This window comes from Asparagus officinalis, chromosome 3, assembly GCF_001876935.1.
Source record: "Asparagus officinalis chromosome 3, Aspof.V1, whole genome shotgun sequence".
Lineage (NCBI taxonomy): Eukaryota > Viridiplantae > Streptophyta > Magnoliopsida > Asparagales > Asparagaceae > Asparagus > Asparagus officinalis.
Window position 1 is genome coordinate 7,669,216 of NC_033796.1, and position 26,475 is coordinate 7,695,690.

Sequence of the window (26,475 nt, forward strand, 5' to 3'; positions counted from 1 at the left end):
GACTGAGTATGTCAACAAGGAGTTTGTGGCATTCATCTCTAGTCACGGAATTCTTCATCAAACCACTTGTCCAGACACCCCTGTTCAGAATGGTGTGGCTGAACGCAAGAACATGCATCTACTAAAAGTGACACGCTCATTGATGTTGATAATGAATGTGCCTAAGTTTTTATGAAGTGAGATTGTTATGACAGCAGCTTATTTGATCAACAGGATGCCATCAAAAGTATTAGGGATGAAGACACTATGTGAGATGCTCTTGGGCTCGAATGTTTTCGTTGTTCCACCAAGAGTGTTTGGATGCACATGTTATGTGAGAGATCGCAGATTAACGGTGAGTAAACTGGATCCGCAAGTAGTTAAATGTATCTTTATTGGCTACTCATCAAGTCAAAAAGGATACAAATGTTAGTGTCCCACTGAAAGAAGGTTGTTTGTTAGTATGGATGTGACTTTTCGGGAGTTCGAACTTTTCTATGGGGAGAAGACGGAGTTGAGTTCCTTGTTTGGAGATGGCTCTACTGATGCTAGTAGAGAGTGGGAGAATGAGAATGAGAATGGCATCGTGGTTGGAATGATTCCATGTCCTCTTGAGTCACCGAGTAGTGATGGTACATCGCCGAGTAGTGGTGGCGACTCAGGAGTTGGCAGTCAAGGTCAGGGGGAGCTGAGAGTATACACGAGGAGACAGAAACAACAGCATGAGCCACCTCCTGTGCTTGTGCCAGTACCCATAAATGTTGATATCCCAAGTCCCTCCTCTCTAGTGCCTTCCTCATCTTCTCCACCTGAGTCGATAGGTAACAATTCCTTCCCTGATACTTCTAATACTCCTGTCTTGCCTCGCGGAACCTCTAGAGTCAATATTGGAAAACCTCCAGCTAACATTACGAATTACATTTCATATGCATCCATTCCACCTGCATATAAGTCATTCATTGCATCATTGTATTCAGTACCTGTACATTGGCAGATAGCTAAGCAAGATTCTAGGTGGTTGAGTGCTATGCACGAGGAACTTCAGGCCTTGAAGAAGAATGACACATGAGAGCTGATACCTTTGCTAGCTGAGAAGCGTGCTGTTGGATGTAAGTGGGTGTATACGGTTAAGCAAACTCCAGAGGACAAGATCGACAAATACAAGACCAGATTGATTGCTAAAAGCTACAGCCAAACGCATGACATTGACTATGACGAGACATTTGCTCCAGTAGCAAAGATGAGCACTGTTACAGTGTTGGTGTCATGTGCTGTCAACTTCAATTGGCCACTACATCATCTAGATGTCAAGAATGTCTTTTTGCATGGAGATCTCCAGGAGGAGGTGTATATGGAGATTCCACCAGGCTTCGCTACTTCTCAAGTAGCTAGGAAGGTGTGCAAGTTGAAGAAGTCTTTGTATGGGTTAAAATAGTCTCCGAGGACATGGTTTGACAGATTCAGGTTGGCAGTCTGTGATATGAGGTACAAGCAGTGCAATAGGATCATATTGTGTTTTACAGGCACTCCAAAACTCGTATTATTATCTTGGCGGTCTATGTTGATGATATTGTAATCACTGGAGATGATCCTGAGGAAATCCTACGGTTGAAGAAGGAATTGGAAGAGGAATTTGAAGTTAAAGATCTGGGACGGTTGAAGTACTTCCTCGGAATTAAAATTACAAGGTCAAGAAAGGGTATAGTCTTTCTCAACGGAAGTATGCTCTGGATCTTCTCTTAGAGACAAGGATGTTAGGGTGTAGAGTTGCATCTATTACTATCGAGCAGAATCATAAGATGTGTGCCGAGGGTGGTGACCCGGTGAGTAAAGACTAAAGAGCAATATGAAAGATTAGTTGGACGACTTATATATTTATGCCATACGAGACCTGATATTACTCATGTAGTGAGGGTGGTGAGTAGATATATGCATGATCGTAGAGAGCAGCATATGGAGGCAGTTCGCAGAATTCTTAGGTATATTAAAGGAAGCCCAGAAAAGGGGTTATGGTTCAGGAGTTCTGAACATTTGAGAATTGAAGGCTATTGTGATGCTGATTGGGCAGGTTGTATGGATGATCGTAGGTCCACTACAGGCTATTGTGTATTTGTTGGAAGCAATCTCGTATCTTGACGTAGCTCGTATCTTGGCGTAGTAAGAAGCAAGATGTGGTGGCTAGATCTACAGCTGAGGCCGAGTACAAGGCTATAGCAGTTAGTCTATGCGAGTTGATGTGGGTCAAAAACATATTATCTGAGCTGCGCTTGTTTAGAAGAGACTTCTTACAACTTTGGTGTGACAACAAATCGACGATTAATATTGCAAACAATCCTGTTCAGCATTATCGGACCAAACATGTAGAGATTGATCGGTTCTTTATTAAGGAGCAACTGAATAGAGGAGTTCTAACTTTGAGCTATGTGAAATCAGAAGAGCAATTAGCTGATTGTTTAACAAAATGATTAGGTTCTAGAGAGTATGATATCTTTTGTAACAAGATGGGGATGATTGACATCTATCGCCCATCTTGAGGGGGAGTGTTGGGTTATTTAGATAGATTAAGTTAATTAGTTAATGTTGTAAGGACCTATTTGTAAGAGTGCATTAATATAAAAGGGTACCTCTATGAGAGTAAATACCCTAATTTTCACCCCAAAACACTTCACACACACACACACACACACACACATATATATATATATAGAGAGAGAGAGAGATTTCTTACATTTTTAATTTAAAAAGTTTCTAAATCAACAGAAATCATTTGTTGTATTTTAACTTTACCACATATAAAACTGAAGATATCATCAACGCATAAAGTTACTTAACACTCTTACAGAAGGGTGGAGTGTCGCCTCGCAGGGTGGGTGCTGATAATAAACCTAAGATCAACGGATTGTAAGGAGATTGAGTAGGGAATGGGGCAACCAGTGTAGAAAATAGCGCGTTTTGTAGCGCAAAATAGCGCTTAACGTAACGTAGCGTTAACCTAACGCTACATAGCGTTTTCAAATAGCGCACGGACAAAATAACGTGCGCTATTTTAGCCATAGCGTAAGCTACGTAACGTAGCGTCTTGGCGTTTTGTAACGTAGGTTATTTTGTTTAATAGCTTGGATTGCTTTTAAAATAATTCAACGGCTGTGATTGACTCTCCCACTTCTCATAAGTTATTAAATTCTAACAAAACCCTAACTCTTGCTGTCATCGTCGTCTCCCGCCGCCCCTTTCGACATCGTCGTCCTCTCCCGCCATTCAACTTCTGAAATTAGCAAGGTAAATACATAATACAATCTTGAATACTGATAATCAGACTATGTTTCACACTTAAAGCCATAAAAATTAATATGTGTGGAAGGGTGAGCTTGACTTGTTCCCAGAAGTTGCCATTGTTTTACTCTTTAACATGATTAGCGTGAGAAATTTGATCCATTTGGCTGGAACACACGATGTTAGGTTTCGGTTAGTTATTGATCTATCGTCGAATTTCACCTTCGGATTGATCGTTAAGGCAAACACGGTTGATTTTGTTGTGAAATTGTGATCATATATTGATTTGTGAAATTAAGAATTGCGATGATTATTCATATTTTTTATTTTGAATGTTATATATCTATAAATTATTTAAATAATAATAAATTATTTAACCTACGTTACGCTATGCGTTATCGCTATTATAACCTAACCGGAGGTAAGCGTTACGCTATGCGTTATCGCTATTTTCAACATTGGGGGCAACATATAAGTCAATTTTAAATCGCACTGTTCTGTACAAAATGACCAAGCTATTGCATACCTCAAGTAACACAGATGTATAAGCAAGTAAGAGTGTGCAAATATTGGATTTTTTTGAGGGATGTGCAAATATTGGATTACTTAAATGTAAGAGCGAACTAGGTCAATTAAGTGTTAGGGCCCCCTACTAGTTTACATGTGTGATAGCTATAAGTAAACAATAGACTGCACTAGATATTAAATAGTTTTTTAAGAATAACTGGAATCATGTATCAGGTACGGTTGCAATCCTATTGTAGCTTCATCCCATTGTCGTTTTGTAAATAGGCAGACAATACATTAAGTTTTAAAACTTCTATGGAAGATCACGTAAACCATCTAGAGGTTATAAACAAATATAGATGTTTGTTAATCTTGATTCTAGTACTCATAAAAACCTGATAATTTTTTACTTTGATTGATAAGCTTAAGAGAGCTCTCACCTTTTAGCAAGAAGAAATACTGTAAATACAAAATAGGAATGTGCTGAAGTGAATTTTGATGCATAATGTATACCACAATTCATAATTGCACATGAAATAATAGTTAGAGAGATCATTCAAAATGGTAACATACATTGACTAGGATCATATTGTCCCTTCGGGTTAGTTGCACCAAACACAATTGTCCGAGTACTCAAAGTAGTGACAAGGCCAGCCTGAAAATGATCAAAATTAACAATCTGTAGTCAACACAATCTTCAGACTATATGAATAAATTCTTAAAATATAAACAACGAAAGTTTTGGGCAGCATTAGCACTATGAATTTTAAATGCATTGAATATTTTAAGAGCATGTAGAAGTTTACAATTTAATAATTATAATATAGGTGTAGGAAGATATACATATTCAATGCCCTATAAGAAGGATTACATTATTTCATGTATACTTTGCTATAGTTGCAGTGTACGAATTCATCATCATGACTGTCTAAACATTTTCCCACGTAAGATCGGCTTAACAGAAGAACCATAAACCGGGAAAGATATATGGTATAGAAAAGATCAGCTAATTATGACCAGATACAGAAGAGACATCAACCTCCTCCAAAGAATCCCACAGGAACAAATAGTGAGCATAAATTGGGACTCTCTAATTGAGATTGATGTCCAATTGGGATAAAGAAACCTTATGAGGAAAAAGAACAAGCCTCCAAAATTCTCCTAGAAGACGAAAGAGTTGAGGGGAAGAGAGAAAGCAATCAGCTTGGATACAACAAATTGTAGCAAATTTTGACGCAAATGCATGCCTAGAAGCTAAATTGAAACGGTCAGTTGCATACTTTCAAGAGTATCAGATGCGCTGGTTATTTGGAATTTGAAGCAATTTAGTCTGTAGAGACATTTTATTCAAGTAGCGACTGTTTATTCTGAAGAGATATTGAACTTGAAGAGAATTTGTTGTTGTCTAGTTCGTAGCAGACAGTAATGATGCTCACCTTATATAGCATTCTAAATTACATTACTAAAAATTTGCTTTACAGTCCGTTCACTTAACATATAAGAAACCAACAGCTCTCCGGANCTTGGATAATCCTAAATGCATGAATGAGAAGTTTAAAGATATTCAACGCTGCCCATGCTAAATAAAGACTGACCAAACAAGGGGTTAGCTCTCCACCAAAGTTAACTAGCCTCTAAGTCTACTCAGTTACTTGGTACTTCCAAAAAAATTTAAGACTTGAGAAGATCCCATGATTCCTAAATGGGGGGAAAAAGATGCTTAATAGGTTACTTTCAGTTACAGACAAACAATTCCAAGATAAAACAGTACATAACAAAATACTGTTAAATATTTCACTACTGTAAAAAATATCTGTAGAATAGTAAATGTATAGTAACTTCTGCAATCAAGAAAAGCCAGAAGTTGCGACGTACCTTAGCAACACTTATGGTTTGCTGCTCCATCGCTTCGTGTATGGTTGCCCTGTCATGCTCTCTCATACTATACACATGGCAGACAATATAACGTTGTCTTAGATCTCACAATAAAGTAGGTTCCGAGAGAGAGAGAGAGAGAGAGAGAGAGAGAGAGAGAGAGAGAGAGAGAGAGAGGGGGAGAGAGAGAGAGAGAGAGAGAGAGAGAGAGAGAGAGAGAGAGAGAGAGAGAGGAACAAAGGAGATGCTTGATAAATTTCCTTGAAACTATAATAATTCATATAAAAAAAGCTGTAAAATACAGAATTACTTCTTGCAAAATCTGCTGCGCTCCATCAACACTTGGCGGGTACTTGAAAAGTTGAAATAGTGCCATAAGAATACTTTTAAGAAGGTTAGAGTTGACACATATAGCACATGTATGCTAAAGGCAGGCAAGAAGTTGTAAAATACAGAATTACTACTTGCAAAACACTTGACTGGTTACTTGAAAGTTGAAAATTTGAAATGATGCCATAATAATATACTTTTAAGAAGATTAAACATGTTGCGCATGTATGCTAACGACTGCAGGAATGGAGGGAACAAGAAATGAAATAGAAGACTGAAAATATATTACAAGAAAAAAAGGTTTAACAAAGATGATTTGTAACAACCAGAGTGAAGGAGGAAGAAATAGAACAACATAAACAAGAGGTCATAGACAGCAATAAATGACGATCTTCATTTTGGAAAACTGTAAACAATTTTAAGACATTGGGATTCTTGGAGGGAAACCTGTCAAATTCATCTATGCAACAAAGTCCTCCATCAGCCAAAACTAGAGCTCCGGCCTCAAGCATCCACTCCCCTATCGTTGAAGAAATTGTTAATGTTAGATATTTTGTTAAGAAAAGACAATTTTGCCTTCATGAATAGTAATAAATTTTTTATAATTTAAACCATGTCTTAATTAGCAATTATTTATATGTGTAACGGATATATAATTATGGGGAACGTTACAAAATTTATGACGAACGTTACAGAATTAATTATGGGTTTTGTAACGTCTTTTCCAACCCTATATATATATATCCATATGTTGAGCTCAAAAGATATAAGAAAAATATACAACAAGTTTCTCTTGTTTTTCTTCTCTCCCCTACATATTATTTTCATCTACATCTTAGTTTTATTTTATGGGCAACTTCCTTCATCTGAGCTGAAGCTCTGCACTCTCGCCCGAGTGTAGAGGCCGGCCGTTTCCGGGGGTTTTTACCGCTAGGGGGAGGGAACCATCTGCGCCAGGGCGATAGGCGGGTTCTCAATCTTCTAGGGCAGTGTTTACATGACTGCTCCCGTCAGGCCTGTTTCTCTAATTTATATTATCTATCTTTGATGTATTATTTATTTAATTTCCGGGTTTAAATTCATGCTATAATCTTTATTTATTTGATAAATTTCCAACAATCTAGAAGATTGAGTAGTTTATAGCTTTGATTTAAATCTGAAATTATTTTAAAGTTACTGTTCATTCGAGATGGTTACTGTTCATCCGAATTTAAAAAAAAAATTGCTACTAAATTGCTTATCTATTAATTAACTTTTTGTTAAAATAAAAAAAAACAGAGGAATTTTATAGTTGTTGTTAACACAAAGAAAATGTAATTGCTTTAATTATATATTTGGAATTTTATAGTTGTTGTTAACACAAAGAAAATGTAATTGCTTTAATTATATATTTGTTTATCTATTAGTATTATTGATTTGATGTTATAAAATTTGAAAAAAAATGTAACTGTTACTGATCATTCCAAAAATAAAGATTTTACTGTTCATTAAAAAACAGTTTTTAATTTTATTTAAAAACATTACTGTTCATTTAAAACAGTTTTTGAATTTTTTTTAAAAACTTTACTGTTCATTTATTTTAATGAACGTTACTGTTCATCTTTAAAAAATGGTATTACTATTCATTCATTTTAATGAACGTTACTGTTCATTTTTTAAAGGATGTTACTGTTCATTATTTATTAAAAAAACGTTATTGTTAATTTAAAAATAGTTTTAATGTTCATTTTATTTAAAAAAAATCTGCTTAATGCTTACATATAGCACTGTTCATCAGAGAATTATTTTTTTTTTAATTCATAAAAATATAATTACTGTTCTATGAAAATTTGGTTTCTAAAACCTACCATTATCCCCTTGTGCTAGTGAATATGCACGCATTTGACACATGCTATAAATTTACAGCAATGCACATTTTTATTCTTGAAAATTTCATAGCATGGTTTTGACAAGAATAAAGAGAACAAACTCTGGATGCATAAATGTTTTGAAATATCTGGATTTTTTCATGGTTTAATGCTTTTATTTCTTTAACCTATCAATATGGTACCTTCTATTATTAATAATTCCATACTTTAGTGTATTTATGCATCTAATAAGCTTAGTACAGAAGGTGGTAAAAGTGAATGCAGATTTGTTCAGCAACTTAAGTGGCAGTTGTCTGCAGCAGATGAGTTTTTACTCTCAAGACATGAAAATCATGAGGTTTGAACATCAATAGGTAAACCCCTCCTCGGCCTTATCCATCATATGTTTGCAGTATAGTTACTAGGCAAATTAAATGCTTGCAGGAAATAATTTAAAGTTTCTATATACTGTTAAGGAACAAAAACTCATTGAGTGAACCGATTCAAGTTTTTTTGGATTAGTTGGTGTCTAAGGCAAGGTTTAAGGGTTGCGTAACGCGCTCTGCAAGGAACGAGGTACTTAATTGATCTTTGATCAACCTCTATTACTATCCTTACCTGGCTAACTACCCGGGTAAAACTTTAATCTTTTCACTTTAGGAGTTTTTGGTTTGGAATAAGAGGACCGGAATTATGAGAACAATTCATATGCATTTATTTAATTACGCTTCTTGCATCATATATTGCCTAATGATAAATGATCAATATATGCTTCTTGCATCATATATTGCCTAATGATAAATGATCAATATATGAGCGAACCAAATCAAAGTGGTGCATCTTTTAAAATTCTATTTTATATGGTGGATTATATTTCAAATCTTCAAATGTAAAGTTCATCACTTTTATTGCATTTTGATGAATATTGCAATAAATGTTCATATGTCTTTTTAGATAACTTGCATTTGTTACATGATTAATTACAAGGTTTTATGCAAGAATGCACTTGTAAAATTTAAAGCACGTATGTACAAATATTATTATTATTATTATTTGTATAAGAGGTGGTACTAGAAAATGGCAACATAAATCTGGAAGGTCTCCTTTGTAGACAACCAATTTAAATTTGGAAGGTCTCATTTGTAGGCAACCGATTTAAATTTGGACGGTCTCCTTTGTAGGCAACCAATTTGTAGCCTCTTATAATAGAATAATTTAAAATTTTACGCATTTGAATTATGAAGTATGAAATATATTTTAAGATACGAAATCCTATTATGCTCTGCATGTATCTATTATTAATTTCATTCATGTATGTGCATATGCATAACTGCAGAATTTTTAGTTCCACATTAGTTTGAAATGTTCAGATATTAAGGTCAATCTCTTCAGACATAGACTATGATCTTTTATGATCATAGATCATGACCTAATGTCAATTTCAAACAATATGATGGACTAATTACAAAATAAGAACTTGATAAATAAATACAACGCCTGCTAGGCAAAGTTATGATTCTAGACTTTGTAAAGTCTGTGAAAAGAATCTTGATGACCCTTTGACTAAGGGATTATCCAGGAGTGTGGTTCTGGATTCATCGAGGGAGATGGGGTTAAGCCCATAGATGAGGTCACTGACAGCGGCAACCCAACCCTTATTTGGAGACGTAGTCCCAATGTCGGTTCAATGTGGTAGAAACAAGCTGGACTAGTGACACTCGTGTGGAGCATCGACCTAGATATATTTATATATCATTATGTAGCATTTGCTACTACCCCTTCTCTATGATGACGATGCTCTTATGATACAGCTGGCTAGGCTGAGTTTTACTCTTAATAAGTCCAACGCGTGTATTGTGGGGGGTATTAAATAAACAGCTGTAGTACCCTTTGAGGACTTACCTACGTGAGAGGAACCGTGATGGCCGCGGTTAGGGGGGGCTGGGCTAACCCCTAGAAACTCTCATGAGTCGGTTTATTGTGAGCATGGCCTTTAACGCTCAACCCGCTTTGCTCAATAGATGAAGCGTATTGTGTGTGTTTTCATCAATACCTGATTAAAGGGGCCTAATTCAAGGCCTAGTCCATTATGTCCCTCAGGTGGCGATGAACTCACTAAGGAAAGGTTCAAAGCCGAAAGCTACCTTTCCCGAATTCACGATACGTAAGGTTGCCCAACCTATATTTATTTTATGATTTCTTGATTTATTTATTGATTATTGATTACTGAGTTTTCAGTTAATATTGCCTTTTGGGGGGGACTGTTGGATATTTTTAAAGAAAAGGCAATTTTGCCTTAATGAATTCTAATAAATTTTTGTAATTAAAATATGCAATTAAAATATGTTTTAATGTGTTTTAATTTGTAATTAAAATGGGCATAATGACTCTGAGCTGAAGCTCTGCACTCTCGCCCGGAGTGTAGAGGCCGGCCGTTTCCGGGGGTTTTTACCGCTAGGGGGAGGGAACCATCTGCGCCAGGGCGATAGGCGGGTTCTCAATCTTCTAGGGCAGTGTTTACATGACTGCTCCCGTCAGGCCTGTTTCTCTAATTTATATTATCTATCTTTGATGTATTATTTATTTAATTTCCGGGTTTAAATTCATGCTATAATCTTTATTTATTTGATAAATTTCCAACAGTTAAGATGGTATAATATATAGTCACAAAGATGTGGAATATACACTTCTGAAACCAACTAAAAGATGAAGCCCAGAAGCTTCAATAAGCCGAGTGTTCCATTTAACATTAAAAAGCCCAGAATAACAAACTAAATTGGTGAATGTGTTATCTAGAAACTGGAATTCAATATCAACAGCATTGTATTCACTTGTTGCAGTCAATAGGTCATCACATATCATGGCCTTCTTGCAATATATTTTGGGATGCCAATCTATGGCTTGCTGGTCCCAACTCTATACTAACATCAGAGCTGCAATTAAGATCCTAAATATAACGTATTTTAGATGTTTCATGGATAACTTTTTGTTAGTGAACATGGGGTTATGGTGTTCTTGAACCATCTTAAAGAGCTCTCATGTGCTGTATTGAAACGAGTCAGTACCCACACTTTCGTCGTCTCATCCTCTCAAGCACGTATTAACAGTATACTCCGAGTTTCTTTATAATTCTTGAAATGGAAGATTTTTGTTCAGATTTTTTAGTCTTTTTGACTTAAAGGGTGTTTCCTTCATTTCATGGCTATGAAATGGAATAAATCATAAAATAGACAAACGATCAGCTCCATGTAATGATAGATTTGCAATTGCATTGAGTATTTGGCACAGCTCGAAGATGTTGGATATCATGTCCCCATGATATAATTTTGATGATAACAATTAATTCATAATGTGAATCACTATGTGTATGTACTAACATTTCAATGTAGTTATCAACATGAACAAAGTACAAGATGAGTTCAAGGCATCAAGAAGTAAAGAAGATGAAAAGCTTATATATCAATGTAATTTTTTACATTTTCTTTACTTAGAAATTTTGTGCAAGCCTTGATCATTCACACATACACACACAGAGAGATTAGAACACACTAACACAAGCTTAGTGTGTTGGTTAACAATAGAAATCCCCTATGACCATTAGAGTATTTAGTTAATCATTGAGTCTAAAAATATTTCATACATGACATTTTCACCCCTTAGTAGTCGACTAATTAGATTAGTAGTCGACTACTGAAGTCTTAGATTAAAATATAAGTTTTTGTAAAAATACAGAATAGTCGACTACTAAGGATTATAGTCGACTACTCAGCTTCGAATGTTGAATTCCAGATTCTTTGTTTTACAGAGTAGTCGACTAATGACAATAATAGTCGACTACTAAGGAAAATTCTGAGTTTTCTGAAGTTTGTTGAACTCAAAGTAGTCGACTACAACAATAATTAGTCGACTACTAAGACGGTTTTCTAACATTTCAGAATTCAAATTAATGACAGTTTATAGCCGTTTTGTGTACGTTTTTAGGGTTTGAAAACCTATCTTTTCAAGGCTATAAATATGATACATGTTCAGAATTTTGGGTCAGGAATTCCTACACATAAAATTCAAGTTTTGTGCATCTTTCAAAAGAAATTTTTTTAGATTTTCACTAAGTGTTGAGAAAAATTATTTTCTGATTTTGCCTTTGATCCTCATTCAATATACAATCAAGTTAGGCAATTTTCAGAGATTCAAAACGTTCCTAGCCACTGCTACACATCATAATACTATCAAGGCTTATAGGAATCAAGTTGTATCAAGACAAGTGTTCTCTCGGGTGTGAGTGGTGTAATCTCTTGGTGAAGAGATTGGGTGTAATTTGCAGGAACTTGCAAATTGGTCAGATTTGATGTTTTGATTTTGTAAGTTTTTCAAAATCATAGTGAAACTCTCAAGCGGGATTTGCTTGGGGACTGGATGTACACCTGAGAGGTGGAGCCAGTATAAAATTCTGTGTTTGTGATTGTTATTTTCTGTGATTGTGCTATTTCTTTGCAAATTATAATCTTCTTTGCATTAATTTTTAAAAGAACACTATTCACCCCCACCCCCTCTAGTGTTTTATTGTGATTGGATCAGATCTAGTGTTTTATTGTGATTGGATCAGATCCTACAGAAGAATCTTTTGAAAATACAAATACAAGATGAAGATTTTTTGATTTTATAGATGTGTGTCTTCACATGAGGAGCTTGCATGGGTAGGACCAACAATGTGGGTTCTTTAGCCAAGTGGTTAACCATCTTCTTGGTAGAGCAACATACAGAGGGAGTCAGCTGTAAATTATTCTATTTGGCACATGTATACCCATTATTCATTTGATGAAATATGTTAATTACTTCGTCAACAAGGAGGGTTCATGTGATCATGCTCTTTATGCTTCAATCCATGTTTGCCTTAAAATCTCTTACATCAAGTCAAGTTAAAGGTTAAAACCCACAAGCACTAGGTGTATGCCAATGTAATAATCCTTGATATGGATTTAAAATGCAAACTGGTTAACTATGCTTGTTTTGAAACTTCATCGCAACTTTCACACAGTGCCCAGATATGCTATTCTGTTTTCACTTCAAATGTGAGTGGATTTTGAACAAGGATAATATGAACCTGGAAACACCAATAATAACTAAATTTCGGAACACATAACATAGAATTAAGAAACAAAACATAGCAGTAAGAAACAACCTCCATCCTTGACAGCAGTTACAGTTAAGCCAGCACTGGTGCTCCCCAACCCAGTAGTAATCACTGACCGGTTGCTTAATTTAGCAGCAAACTTCAAAAACTGGGACTTGCCAGTGCCTGGGAATCAATGGAGACTAAATGAGAGTTCCCCTTCCTAATAAGAGGACAATATTTCTTGTAAAGACCATAGCATTTATTCCGAATGCAAAATTTACCAAATCAGCAACGAGTACAGCTGCACAAATAACTAATATAAGAGTGTATATGGTATGAGAACAAACTGCCAATTCAGGTCTTCATTAATGAAGAATATAACAGATGATGGTATTCTACAACACTATGCACTCACCTTTAAACATGACAACTACTGAACTAATTTTTTCCAGATGTTTGAAGGAATCATTCTTCATAATAATACATATTAAGGCCTCCCTACTAGTGTGCCCTTTTCAGGATTTCATAAAGTACTTTTATGAGTTTCTACGAACTTCTTTAAAATTTCATGTCAACTAAGTCTTTTCCATCTCATCTTTGACCCTCTAATCCCATTCACAGAAACCATAGTTACACGGTACGCGGTACGTAGTGGGTCACGGTACAAGTTCAGGTACGCAATTCGACACTTAGAAAATTTGGATTCATTAGGGGTAGCTTGCTTCGGTACGCAATACATTATAATTTTTTTTAGGGTGTGCTTAAAGTTTTCCAAAGTATGTAGTAGAAAACTAGAAAGCTAATTACGAATTTTAATATTTTTTTATATAAAATACTTAAATACTTCTTTTTGATGAATTTCGTTTCTTTGTTCTGTTTTTTTTTTCACAAAGCTGAGAGCTCGTTTTAGGATCATGGTTCTATTTTACATTTAATTAACATGCATTTTAAGTTACAGTAAAATCATCAACTCATACACTCTATTATGTGTCTCCCTTCACTTAATCGCATGCATTGCATTGCGTCTTGCGCATGTGCACTTAAAGAGACTTTGCATCTAGCATACTTGTAAGTGGTACGCTAATTTTGGGGAACCGGTTCGTGTATCAAAGGGAATCGATTCGCAAATGTATCAGGAATCGGTTCGCAAGAACTGTACGATGGTTCGCGGGGGATCTGGGGAATCACACAACGATGACAGAAACCATTCTAGCACTTGTCATCCTCAACCCCACCATGAAAACAGCTTTGTCATGACTTGAATTGGTCAAATCTTAAACTCATTTAGATGCACACATCTTCATCTATCCGTAGCTGAATCATACACTAACATACACCTTTGTGAACTTCACTGCTGGTTATACAAGACCTTGTACCACATAATTAATACTATATACACATATGTACAGGTGAGTGCACCATGCATTCCAGAAAATTCTGCACCATGAAATCAACCCCATACATCTTTTATGCTATTTTCTCCTCGTATTCTGTTTGTTTGGTTACATTAGTTCATGGTCCTTGTCAGAGAGGCTCTTTGACTGGTCCAAATCATAATTTTGGCCTACATAATACTTCAGAGTTCAGACAGAACATTTTATTTTAAGGGGAAAGGTGTTAAATTCCAGGTAGAAACAAAAGAAGAAATTATTTCATTAAGTAAAGAACTTAAGTTTCTTTAGATGATATTCACAGTAAACTGGTGATTGTGCAGGGAAGAAGCAAGATAGAAGATAATGGAACAACTTGCTTTGCAACATTGCTTGGAAATATCATAAAGGAACACTAGTGAAGGCATTTGCAGCGGAAGAGCTAGTGGTTCTATGTACAATGATCTAGAAAGAACAAAGGTCCAATTATGTGAAACTGAAATAGCAATGTTCAAAAGAATAACAAAGGGACATCTAGATATGAATACCAGAAAAGTTTTTTTCCCTTTAGGTGGTTAACACAATGTTGGGAGGTAATTCTTCTAATATGCTGGTGAAAGGAATGCCTCAAACTTGCGACCATCATGCCACATTTTACCAAAGTCTGCTCATTTTTTTACCAAACGAAAGTTATATTCATTCAAGTACCATGTGCAAGAACTCTGGGCAAGGGCCCAACCATATACAAAGAAGCATAAGGTCGTGGCCCATGGTCGACGACAAGAGAAAAAAAGGAAGTCAAATGGCTACTGAAAGATACTGGATGCAAGAGTCTAACAAGCAGAAGACAACGAATGCAGATTGAAAGAGTATATGCTTCAACCAACAGAGATACCTGGATCACCAACAAGAAGAAGATGAGATTCTCCACGAACCTTTGTCCCAGAAGCATCAATATGTTGGACACCTCCAATTAGCGTCAATGCAACTAAAATTTTTAGATGTGGTCAGAATCATTGAATATATATCTTAATCAATTTAAGGCAAGCATAGAAGGATGTAGGTTCTCTTTTCCTTCTTTTTACCTTGAAAGCGTGTGCGGAGGGGAGTATTTTTTTTCTGTGCATGTGCATGTGCATGTGCATGTGTGTGTGTGTGTGTGTGTGTGTGTTTTTTTTTTTTTTGGGGGGGGGGGGGGTTTTTTTTTTTTTTTTTTTTTTGGGGGGGGATTTCAATAACAAAAGACTGAAATATCAAAATTCAGTTACCTGCAAGCTTCACTGTGAAGAGACCAAAAAGTTGAGGGCAGATTCCTTGCAGAATACAGTTCCTACCTGACATGATCATCAGACTAAATCAATTAAACTTAGTGGGAAAAAAAGGAATTGATCGGAGAGACATTCCTCATAGATAAAAGGAAAGAAGAACGGAAATTTTTCATCAGAGAGACAGGAAGGAAACAAAATAAACTGTTCATTTAAACATAAAATGCCACTACATCAGTCGCTATGTAAACAAGAACATATTCCATATGGCCCACAAAAAGATTTAAGAAGATAAAAGAAAGTAGAACAGAATGAAAATTTTTGCTGTTAGTTAATTTTACTGGTAGTTCATCTTTTTCAAGGTGATACCAAAACATAAAAGTACTAAGGATGCTAATTAATACCTTTTAGTGGAGTGTCCTTGAAATCTGACCAAAACTGCTCAAATTTCTTGATAACATCATGAGGGATATCAATTTCTGACTTTATTTCATTGGTTCTCCTGATAACCAAAATACTGTAAATTCTAAGAACTATAGGTGCAGGCATGTATAACATTCATACTAAGGCCACAAAATAACAACAAACTCATGTTCGCACAATACAGACTAGCATTTGACTACAAGAAAGTGTAGAAGTTATAAATATTGAAATGAATGCTAAAAACAAGTAAAATAATAGGAAACCTATGTCAGACAGCTACGACCATTTCTATGGCTCGTGTGCTAGAATCTAGTCAGAAATAAGAACGATAACTGAGACACATAGAAGGCCAAATGAGATTGCTGAACCATTGACTCAACACTTTTTCCACACACGTCATCTACCCATATGCCAGGAATTCTTCAAAGGAAAAATAAAGGAACCGATCATGAATTTTATTGCACTAAGCAAACAAACAAAAGGACATCGAGAAATGATCACGGTATCGCACATCCTTGAATTGATAAATGAAAAAAAAAATGTTTGAAAAATATCAGATCATCCTAGAATGAGTCATCTATCTAACCATGTATGGAAGCCATTTTAAGAAGCTGACTACAAGTAGCAATATCACTCATAATTAACACAGACACGTACTGGACAGCTGAAACATGGCCAGGTAACATAACCAAGTCAAACAATGTTCAAAAGAAAGGAACTTCAAAAACCGATTGTATGTTCATGAGGTCAAGGATTCCACAAAACAAAAGCAGTTGGCCAACAAAGCAGACAACTGTTTATCCTCCTCCTGGATGAGGGAAAAAAGAAAAACCGAGAAAAAGAAGGGGGAAAAAGAAGGGAACAACATCCCCCTCCCAAATAGACACGCAAAAGACTCCCTTTCTCAGTTTTATCACTCAAGAGGCCTCAGAAAGGACCATCCAGAAAGGAGGTTCTCGAAGTGATAAACACAAACCTAATTGCTGCTTGTATAAAAACATATCTTCTTCTTTTCCATTTCCTTCAGACACCTATTAAGAGGATCCTTCAGACACCTACTAAGAGGACATAAAAAGTTCTTCCGACAAAAAGAAAGCACCTAAGACACCATGCTAGTCGCAATCGTAAGAAGTTTTATTTGTTATAAACCCTGCCCCACAAAAAAAAAATTACCACCATTCATTCTCTCTCCTTTGCAGCTGGTCAAGTTTCTCCATTACTCCTTTCTTCAAACTTCTGTGTACAATTCATCAGGAATATCTATAGGCACCTCCTCTGTTCGTGTATTTATGTGTGTTGCTTCATGCTTTTGTCTATGGCTCTATGCATATGAAAAGGAAAGGAGAAATACCTGAAATGAGAAATACCTGAAACACCACCAAAAGAGCCTCATTTATCCTTTCATCAACCTGAAACTTGCATAGTGGTCAGGTTAAGAAATTGTCACTGAAGTTTTAGCCTAAGGCACTCTTGCTACAACCAAAGGAATCCAGTAACGACTGATTTTATAAAAGAAGCCCTTCTCTGCATCTTTCTTTCTTTTTTACTTTTTTTAAATGAAAGGTAGTGCTAGTGGACTTCATCTGAAACCTTAGGTGCCTGTAAAAGGGCCTTACTTTGGTTTCTCTGCATCTTTCTTTCTTTCTTTTTTTAATGAAAGGTAGCGCTAGTGGACTTTATCTGAAGGTGCCTGTAAAAGGGGCCTTACTTTGGTTGCATATATCCCTTCAAAGCTTCTCTTCAAGGTTGCAAGAGAGGAGCCATCTCTTTCAGAGGAAAAACACTTCCAATATGCCTCCTTATATTTTAAACATTCTCATTACGAGACCTCACATTAAACATAAAAAGAACCCAAAAGTTTGCTTCCCATAGTTTTGCATAGAGTTATTTTGAAAGACATTTTCAAATCTGTTCCCACCTACCAAACTACATGGTGGTCACAAATGATTCACTCTGTTGTATGATCCAAATTATGAAATGCATGTGGTATAAAATAAATCGTCCGCAAAAGGCTTCTACGCTATCAAATCGTCACTTTCGTGCTATATTAAATGGTCATTCAAATTCAAGCTATTAGATCAATAATAAAAATAATGAAAAGTGCATCCGTCCAGCCACAAGTTGCGTACAAGTATAAACATCAAATCTCTGAAGGATATGGATTATTAAAAGGTCAAAATATGTAGCAATAAATAAACAGGATTTGAACTTTGACACATCAGTACATCAGGTAGAATTAAATTATTGTGTTTCATATGGAAATGAGCTTACTATTTGGCCAATAGAGCATATATATGGTTAAATTGTCTCAATATATAAGATACTAGAACAATATATTTACCTTACATGATTAGCAATTAACATAGGATCAAGGTCACAGCGCACATCCTTTAAATCTGATGACCATTTCGCTGACAAAACTCCCGTAACTATTACGTCGTCTAAAACAGAAAAACTGATCGCTCGTCAGGAGAAATGAGTATGAAACCTTGTGGATACAGTTCTCAACAATAAGATCCAACAACTAAATTGAGTTTTGAAAAAAAAAACATAAACTCATCATGATAATTGTTATGACTTTTTTTATAATTAGATAATCATAAATAGAAGAGATAGATATAATTTATAATTCACCATCTCCAGATCAATAATTCAAGCAAACATGAACATGGGACTAAGTTCAGATTTAGTGCTTTCTGCAGTAAAGGTGGTGAAGGCACCTCCTCTCAATTTTTATGGGACGAAATCCCTCCTTGATTGGGACTTCTCTACCTTTAAACCACTGGCCAGCCATAGTGATTGACCTTCGCATCTATCTTAAGATTTTGAAATCATATTATGAATTCCAGTCCTCAAATATGATTACAATATTTGCAAAATAAATACCAATTTAAACCTGAGATTTTGAATCACAAAAATAAGTGCATTAAGCAAGAACTTTGGGGTGACCTTAAGATAATGGATCATGAGGTAACAATCTACATCAAGTTAAACTTAAAACTCCCTCACATGGAAAATACCCCACCGTAACATAACTTGCCTGAAAACTAGAACAATGGGGGAAAGGATGTATTTAGTTGCAGATTATAATATGTCAATCCTCGTATCTCTTCGATCTCAGTGCTGACACCGTCAATTAAAAACCTTTTGTGTCTTGACCAATAGTTTTAACTTTTAACTTTTGGATAAGATGATAGCAATCATAGCTTAGTGTGCCATTGAGCTAAAGATGGACCAATCCTTGTTTGTGGATGCATAATCTGTTAAAATGTTTTTGTAGAGAAAGTTAATCGAGAATGTGTGCTTGCTATCCACTTCGGACCATATGTGTGTGCATTTGGGAGGAAGTTAATCGAGAAGACGTATTTGTGTATGAAGATGTATTTGTGTATGCAGTCTTCAGCATGCATACAAGCTCTGCAAATGTAGATGACAGATGGATGTCTCTGTGTGTGTGCATGTGTGCATGTATGTGTGTGAATGTGTTTTGAGTGACAAATTGATAAAAAAAGGTGTTTGTGAGAGATAGAACAGCGGTTAATTGTATAAGATGGATGATTCAAGACCAATACCTCCAGCTTTAACAATGTCAACAAGATCATCCATTAAAATAACAGGAATTGAGCGAGGAATTGATCCCACTCCCAAAACCTGTGTACTCTCTTGGATTTTGATCTCTTGATAATCGTGGCATACTATGCTGTCTGGTACAGATTGGAATTTCATTCCCTCACAAAATTTAGACCCCTGACAAACAAAAGGTTTCAGTATAAGTCAGAATATGTACATACAACCACCAAGATGCTGAATACCAATTACCAATTAAATGGTAAAAAGACTTGAGAAAGAGGCTAATTTTCCTATTTTGATACTCACAATGTGAAGAAACATGGTAAGAATAGACTGGCACTGGATATGATTACCACTATGTACAAAGAACATCAAATGACTAGCAAAAAGTATACCAGAAAAGGGAAGTGCAGATTGTGCAATATAGAGGAAGGTAAGACAGGACCATTACCTGAGAAGGGCAGGTGTTTGGAAGTCTTATAGAATTTCCAGTTTCTAGCTCTGGATGAACTTTAAATCTAAACACAAAATCACGGAAAATAAGAACCAAGTCAGAGCTCAAATCAAATAATGTAAATAAAAAAAATTACATAAAGTAAAGCAGATGTCAAATTCGCATCCTTGACCAGTTGAGTGCCCAATTAAGCATTGATGTGATCATTTGTGTCCTCAGAGCATATATCATTAATATAAAAGGGCATTAAGTTCATTTTACAATAGATTATGAGGAAACCATAGCAAAAATATTCGTTCAGAATAGCAATCACAGTCCATTCTCAATCAGTTACTTTCACTGTGAACCATTGGATAAGTGGTGATACGACAAGGATAGTTCAGAAATTAGAAAGTCATACATTCTCTTTTAACTCCAGGAAACAAGAAAGGTATGAGATTATGTAGATTCTAAATTCAAGTAGGTTCATCTAATTACCCACGTAATCCATGTAATGTAAAAATAAAGAAGGAAAATATTATTACCTATATTTACACCTGCTGCACTGATACTCTCGTTCCCCTTCAATCATCTTAACAGTTCCCGATCTAATGACTGTGCCCTTAAGAGTAAGAAGAACCCCCCTATGCCTCACCCTCACCTTCCCAATGCTAGGAAACGTCTCTGCCACCATTATAACAAGTTTTCCAATCAGAAATAATTCAGTCAAGAACTAGATTTCAGAAACCAGATATTCTTTATCACTAGAGTTCCCAGAACAAGTTGCAGAAGAAATAAAAATAATAAATATTTTTCGTAGAGAAATTTGCTACAGATGATTTAGATAGTCAAACATGTACACAGCAATAATAAACGTTTGAACTTTACATGTTCGTATACTTTACGAAAAACTAGAAATTTAAACACAAAAACATGTGCTAATTAGCTCAAAAATGGTACACAATCATAGAGTTTAGCAAACTACGAAACTAAATCAACATTAGTAACTGAGAGAAGCACTAATAATTACAACCTACGAACTTTGGCAACCCCTAGAAAATAATCTCAGCTTTATCCCCCTCAAAATTTCACAATTTCACCCAAAACTAACCCAAAAAGAAAATGAGGGTTTCTCACTGAGATTTACAAATAAGTAGTAAATCAAAGAATGAGAACATGTATTAATTAGCTTAAAATGGTCAAACAATCCTAGAATAGAGAAATCTAAGAAAATGAAATCAATGCTAGTAGCTCAGAGAAGCACAGATAATTATACCCTGCAAAGTGCAAACCTAGGATAATGCTCGACGAGAATCTCAAATTTACCCCTTCAAAATTTCACAATTTCACTTAAAATTAACACGGTGAAAGAATATTACGGTTTATCACCAGGTTTTATGAGAAGTAGTAAATTGAAGGTTAAAACGTGTATTAAACTAGCTCAAAATGATGAAATAATCGCAGAACTGAGAAAACTAATATACTTAGATCAATACCAGAGAAACACTGATGATTACACCCTTGTGAACTTAGGCAAACCCTAGAATCAGCTTTACCCCCTTCTAAATTTCACAATTTCATCAGAAATTAACCAAATTAAGAAAACTAGGGTTTCTCACCAGGACATTCCAAAGGGGACCCACTGACATTGATCCTCACATGGACAAACTCCTTCACGACCGCGCTCTTCTCCAAATCCTTCGATCCATCAAGAACCACGCCCTAGAATTTTGAGTAACAAATTAAAAAGGACCTGTGAGTAAATTCGACCAATATTAGCGTTTCGAAATGAAATTATTTCGTTACCTGAGAGATTCGAGCGGCTTGGTCGAACTTCGGGAGGAGATGGGAGGGGCGAGAGAAGAGATCGTGGGCGAGGGGAGGATCGGATTCTAATAATTCAGCAAAACTGCAAAAAAATGGAGAAAATGGGGTTAAAGTGTAAAATAGGAAAAAGTGAGGGGCTGAAGTGAGAAAAAATTGTACTCGACGATGAGAGAGTAGTGGAGGACGGGATCGGGGGAGAGGAGGATCGACCGGAGGTCGCTGACGTGGCGGCGGAGGAGGAAGCGTGCGGAGGAGTCCACGGCGTCATCTTCACGCGGAGGCATCTTTTAGGCGGGAAAATTGAGGGAAGAAGAACGAGGAGTTCGAAGACAGAAAAAGGAAGCGGATGGCTAATGTGGGAGGCACTTAATATGGGCCGATATTGAATCCATTTACTTTTTTACCCCAATACCCAATTAAAAACTTGATATGGGCCGATTTTGTAAGGACAATTTTTATAGGCAAAAATGCTTCGAGCCCCAAAAGCCAAGAAAACGTGCTTCTCACTCTCAAGACTTTGTCAACAGATGTTTTGCTCCCAAAATTAAAGAGTTTGTTCTCTGAGCCCCCTAAACACAAAACCCAAGAGATTAAAATATTTGAAGACCATAATACCCTTCTCTCTCTCTTTATTATAATGTACTAAGATGATAGTTGAAATGACTGACGGAGATTATTTTATTATTTTTATTTTTTATTATTTTTCGTTGTTGATGAGGGGGAACTAATTGTTTGTATTGAGAGATTGTTAAAGTTAGGTGTTAATTGTTAAGGTTACAATTTAATTGTTAAGGTTACAGGTCAATTGTTAAGGTTATAGATCCATTCTCTCTCTCTCTCTCTCTCTCTCTCTCTCTCTCATGATGCTAATGTGATGATCTTAAAATGATTGAAGGGGATTGTTCTTTTATTATTTTCGTTTTTTATTATTTTCATTATTTATGAGGAAACTAATTATTTTTGTTTGTATTGGAATATTATTAAGTTTACGGGTTTAATTGTTAATGTTATGAGTCAATTGTTAAGGTTACGGGTTTAATTGTTAAGGTTACGAATTTAATTGTTAAGGTTACAGATCAATTATTAAGGTTACGGGTCAATTGTTAAGGTTATGGGTTTAATTGTTAAGGTTACGGGTCAATTATTAAGGTTACGGATTTAATTGTTGAGGTTAAGGGTCAATTGTTAAGATTACGGGTTTAATTGTTAAGGTTATGTGTTTAATTGTTAAGGTTATGTGTTTAATTGTTAAGGTTACGAGTCAATTGTTAAGGTTACGGGTTTAATTTGTTAAGGTTACGAGTTTAATTGTTAAGGTTACGGGTTTAATTGTTAAGGTTACGGGTCAATTGTTAAGGTTACGGGTGTAATTGTTAAGGTTACGGGTTTAATTGTTAAGGTTACGGATTAATTGTTAATGTTATGGGTTAATTGTTAATATTACGGGTTTAATTGTTAAGATTACGGGTTTAATTGTTAAGGTTATGGGTCAATTGTTAAGGTTACGGGTTTAATTGTTAAGGTTCGAGAGAGAGAGAGAGAGAGAGAGAGAGAAGGGATCCATAACCTTAACAATTGACCCGTAACCTTAACAATTAAACCTGTAACCTTAACAATTGACCCGTAACCTTAATAATTGACCCGTAACCTTAACAATTAAACTCGTAACCTTAACAATAAACCCGTAACCTTAACAATTGACCCGTAACCTTAATAATTAAACCCGTAACCTTAACAATTAAACTCATAACCTTAACAATTAAACCTATAACATTAACAATTGACCTGTAACCTTAACAATTAAACTCGTAACCTTAACAATTGACCTGTAACTTTAATAATTAAACCCGTAACCTTAACAATTAAACCCGTAACCTTAACAATTGACTCATAACCTTAACAATTAAACCTGTAACCTTAATAATTAAATCGTAACCTTAACAATTGACCCGTAACCTTAACAATTAAACCCGTAATATTAACAATTAAACCCGTAACCTTAACAATTGACCCGTAACCTTAACAATTAAACCCGTAACCTTAACAATTAAACTCGTAACCTTAACAATTGACCCGTAACCTTAACAATTGACCCGTAACCTTAACAATTAAACCCGTAACCTTAACAATCTCCCAATACAAACAAAAACAATTAATTTCCTCATCAACAAAGAAAATAATAAAAATCAAAAATAATAAAATAACAATCCCCTTTAATCATTTCAAGATCATCACAGTAACATCATGATAAAGAGAGAGAGTGTGTGTGTGAGAGAGAAAGGATCCATAACCTTAACAATTGACCCGTAACCTTAACAATTAACCCCTAACTTTAACAATCTTCCAATACAAACAGTTAGTTCCCCCTCATCAATAACGAAAATAATAAAAAATAAAAATAATAAAATAATCCCCATCAGTCATTTCAAATATCATCTCAGTACATCATGATAGAGAGAGAGAGAGAAGGGTATTATAGTCTTCACATATTTTAATCTCTTGGGTTTTGTATTTTAGGGGCTCAGAGAACAAACTCTTTATTTTTGGGGGTAAAATACCCGTTGACAAAATCTTGAGGGTGGGAAGCACATTTTCTTGGCTTTTGGGGGCTGGAAGCATTTTTCCCAATTTTAAATTATGTACATTTGGGTATCTAAATTCCTATTCAAAGCACGATCATAGCTTGCCTCTAAAAAAAATAGGACAAATTTTCAAAACTAACACATTTAGAAGCTTTAAAATTTGACTTATTTTCAAATTATTTGTCAAAATTAATCTAGTTTCAGTCAGTTGGCTGAAACTGAATCGATTTTGATAAAAAAACATTAAAAAACTTTACAGGACTTCAAGTCCCGTGAAGTTTAAGCCCCCGCTAACAAACTTGATTAGGTGGGCTATAAGTTCACGGGACTTGAAGTCTCATGATTTTTTTCTGCCGCCAACTTCATGGGACTTTAAGTCTCGTAAAGTTCATAATCATAATCCTTTCACTTGACAAGCCAAGATTAAGAATCTCCCAAGCAGTCTTGGGTCAGTCCCTCTCCCTGGCTTTCATCCACAACACCCTCTGTAAGGACCATGAATTTTTAATACCAGTTAAAATAATTTTCTAGTATTTTAAAATATTTAATTATGATTTTTAAAAGAGTATTTATATTTTCTCTATTTTCTAGAATTTTCTATGATTTAAAGTCCAAGTTTTATATTTATTTAAATGGTTTTAATATTTATAAATTAATTTAGTACAGTGAAAATTTTTGGAAATTATCCGTTGTGTTATGGATGCTATTACGTATTATTTAAAATAATACGTTGTATTAACATCGATGTTACATATTATTTCGTATAATATGTTGTATTGTTAATTAGGTATTATTTGTATAAATTATTATATTAATTTTATTGTTGAATATTATCTGTCGTAATAGCATAACTAGTACGTTTTGATTTGTAGGTATTTATCCCATAATTATTTGATTTTAAATGTAAGTAAATATACTTTTATTAATAATTATTATTGTTTAATTATACAATATGGGTATATTTCGACTATTTCGTATCAACTGTTGTATTAGCACAACATGTACGTTTTTGTTTGTAGATAATTATTCTGTAATTATCTTAATTTTTAAACATCAACAATTATTTAATTTTAATTAATTTTCGTTTTTCAAAACCCTAATATATATATATATTATATATAATATAGTATATTATATAGTATATATATATATAATATATATATTTATATATATATAATATATATATTATATATATATATAGTATATATTATTTATTTTCTTCTTTTTCGTTTCTTCCCCAAACTTCCGCCGCCCTCAACCTTACTTTTTCCTCCTTTCCCAACACGACAACTGCCGGCCCCTTCTCGTTTTCACCCGACCCCCGACCCCGCTCGACGCGGGCGAACTCCAACGCCGCCCCCACATTCCCGTCGCCCTGAGAAGCCCCTCGCGCTGCGCCGTCGAACACCAGCGCCTTTCGAACGCTCGCCGCCATCCCCCTCCTTCCCAGATCCCCACCGCCCCGCCGCTTGAGCGCCGTTCGCGTGCCTTCCTTCGACCCAAGAGCCGCCGCCTGACCACCTCGCCCCCGCAACCCCTGAACCTCGCCTTGCCGTCAGTCACCGGCCGCTCCAGCAGCAGCCGACCATGAGTCCGCCAGCGCACCGTTCACAGGGAACCCTCTTGACGCGCCTTCGGCCTCCTACAGCCGCCAGCACCTTGGCTGCCATCGCTGACGAACCCTCAGCTCCGGCCCGCTGCCCGACGCCCCTCGCTAGCCCAAGACCATCGCGAACAGTCCCGTCGCCGTGAGCTTTCCCGCTCAACCCCCGACGTTCAACATTTCCCATGCGTCATCGCTGATATCGCCGTCCAGATCCACCGTCAATCAACTCTAGATTCGCCGCTCCGCCCCATCATCGTCGCCTCGTCGTCAGACCCCACGGTCTCGCAGGCAAGATCCTGAACCTTGATTATTTTATTTTAATTATTAGTTTATCGTAAATTATTATGTGTCTCGTTATTCAATTTTTAGATCTGTTATGAGTTAATTGATTAGATTAGTCTGTGATATATTATTACCTGCGTGGGATTGCTTGACATGAATAGATGTGTGAAAGCTTGTTGTTATCACCTAGTTG

At 35.7% G+C, this 26,475-nt stretch overlaps 1 protein-coding gene across 5 annotated transcripts in view; it reads right to left on the reverse strand.

The window, feature by feature from the left end:
- LOC109832834 (probable DNA helicase MCM9) overlaps positions 1–22,145 on the reverse strand; it is a 34,776-nt gene extending 12,631 nt beyond the window's left edge. For all 5 annotated transcript variants that reach the window (XM_020400274.1, XM_020400275.1, XM_020400278.1 and 2 more), the window contains exons 1-14: positions 21,972–22,145; positions 21,792–21,894; positions 21,605–21,707; positions 20,531–20,669; positions 20,004–20,070; positions 19,555–19,729; positions 18,324–18,423; positions 15,964–16,061; positions 15,563–15,628; positions 15,190–15,282; positions 12,991–13,107; positions 6,412–6,484; positions 5,635–5,701; positions 4,333–4,414 (exon numbers count right to left, since the gene is read on the reverse strand). In XM_020400274.1, coding sequence (XP_020255863.1) covers positions 4,333–4,414; positions 5,635–5,701; positions 6,412–6,484; positions 12,991–13,107; positions 15,190–15,282; positions 15,563–15,628; positions 15,964–16,061; positions 18,324–18,423; positions 19,555–19,729; positions 20,004–20,070; positions 20,531–20,669; positions 21,605–21,707; positions 21,792–21,894; positions 21,972–22,096 — 1,408 coding nt within the window. In that variant the 5' untranslated portion in view covers positions 22,097–22,145. The remainder of the gene's footprint in view (positions 1–4,332; positions 4,415–5,634; positions 5,702–6,411; positions 6,485–12,990; positions 13,108–15,189; positions 15,283–15,562; positions 15,629–15,963; positions 16,062–18,323; positions 18,424–19,554; positions 19,730–20,003; positions 20,071–20,530; positions 20,670–21,604; positions 21,708–21,791; positions 21,895–21,971) is intronic.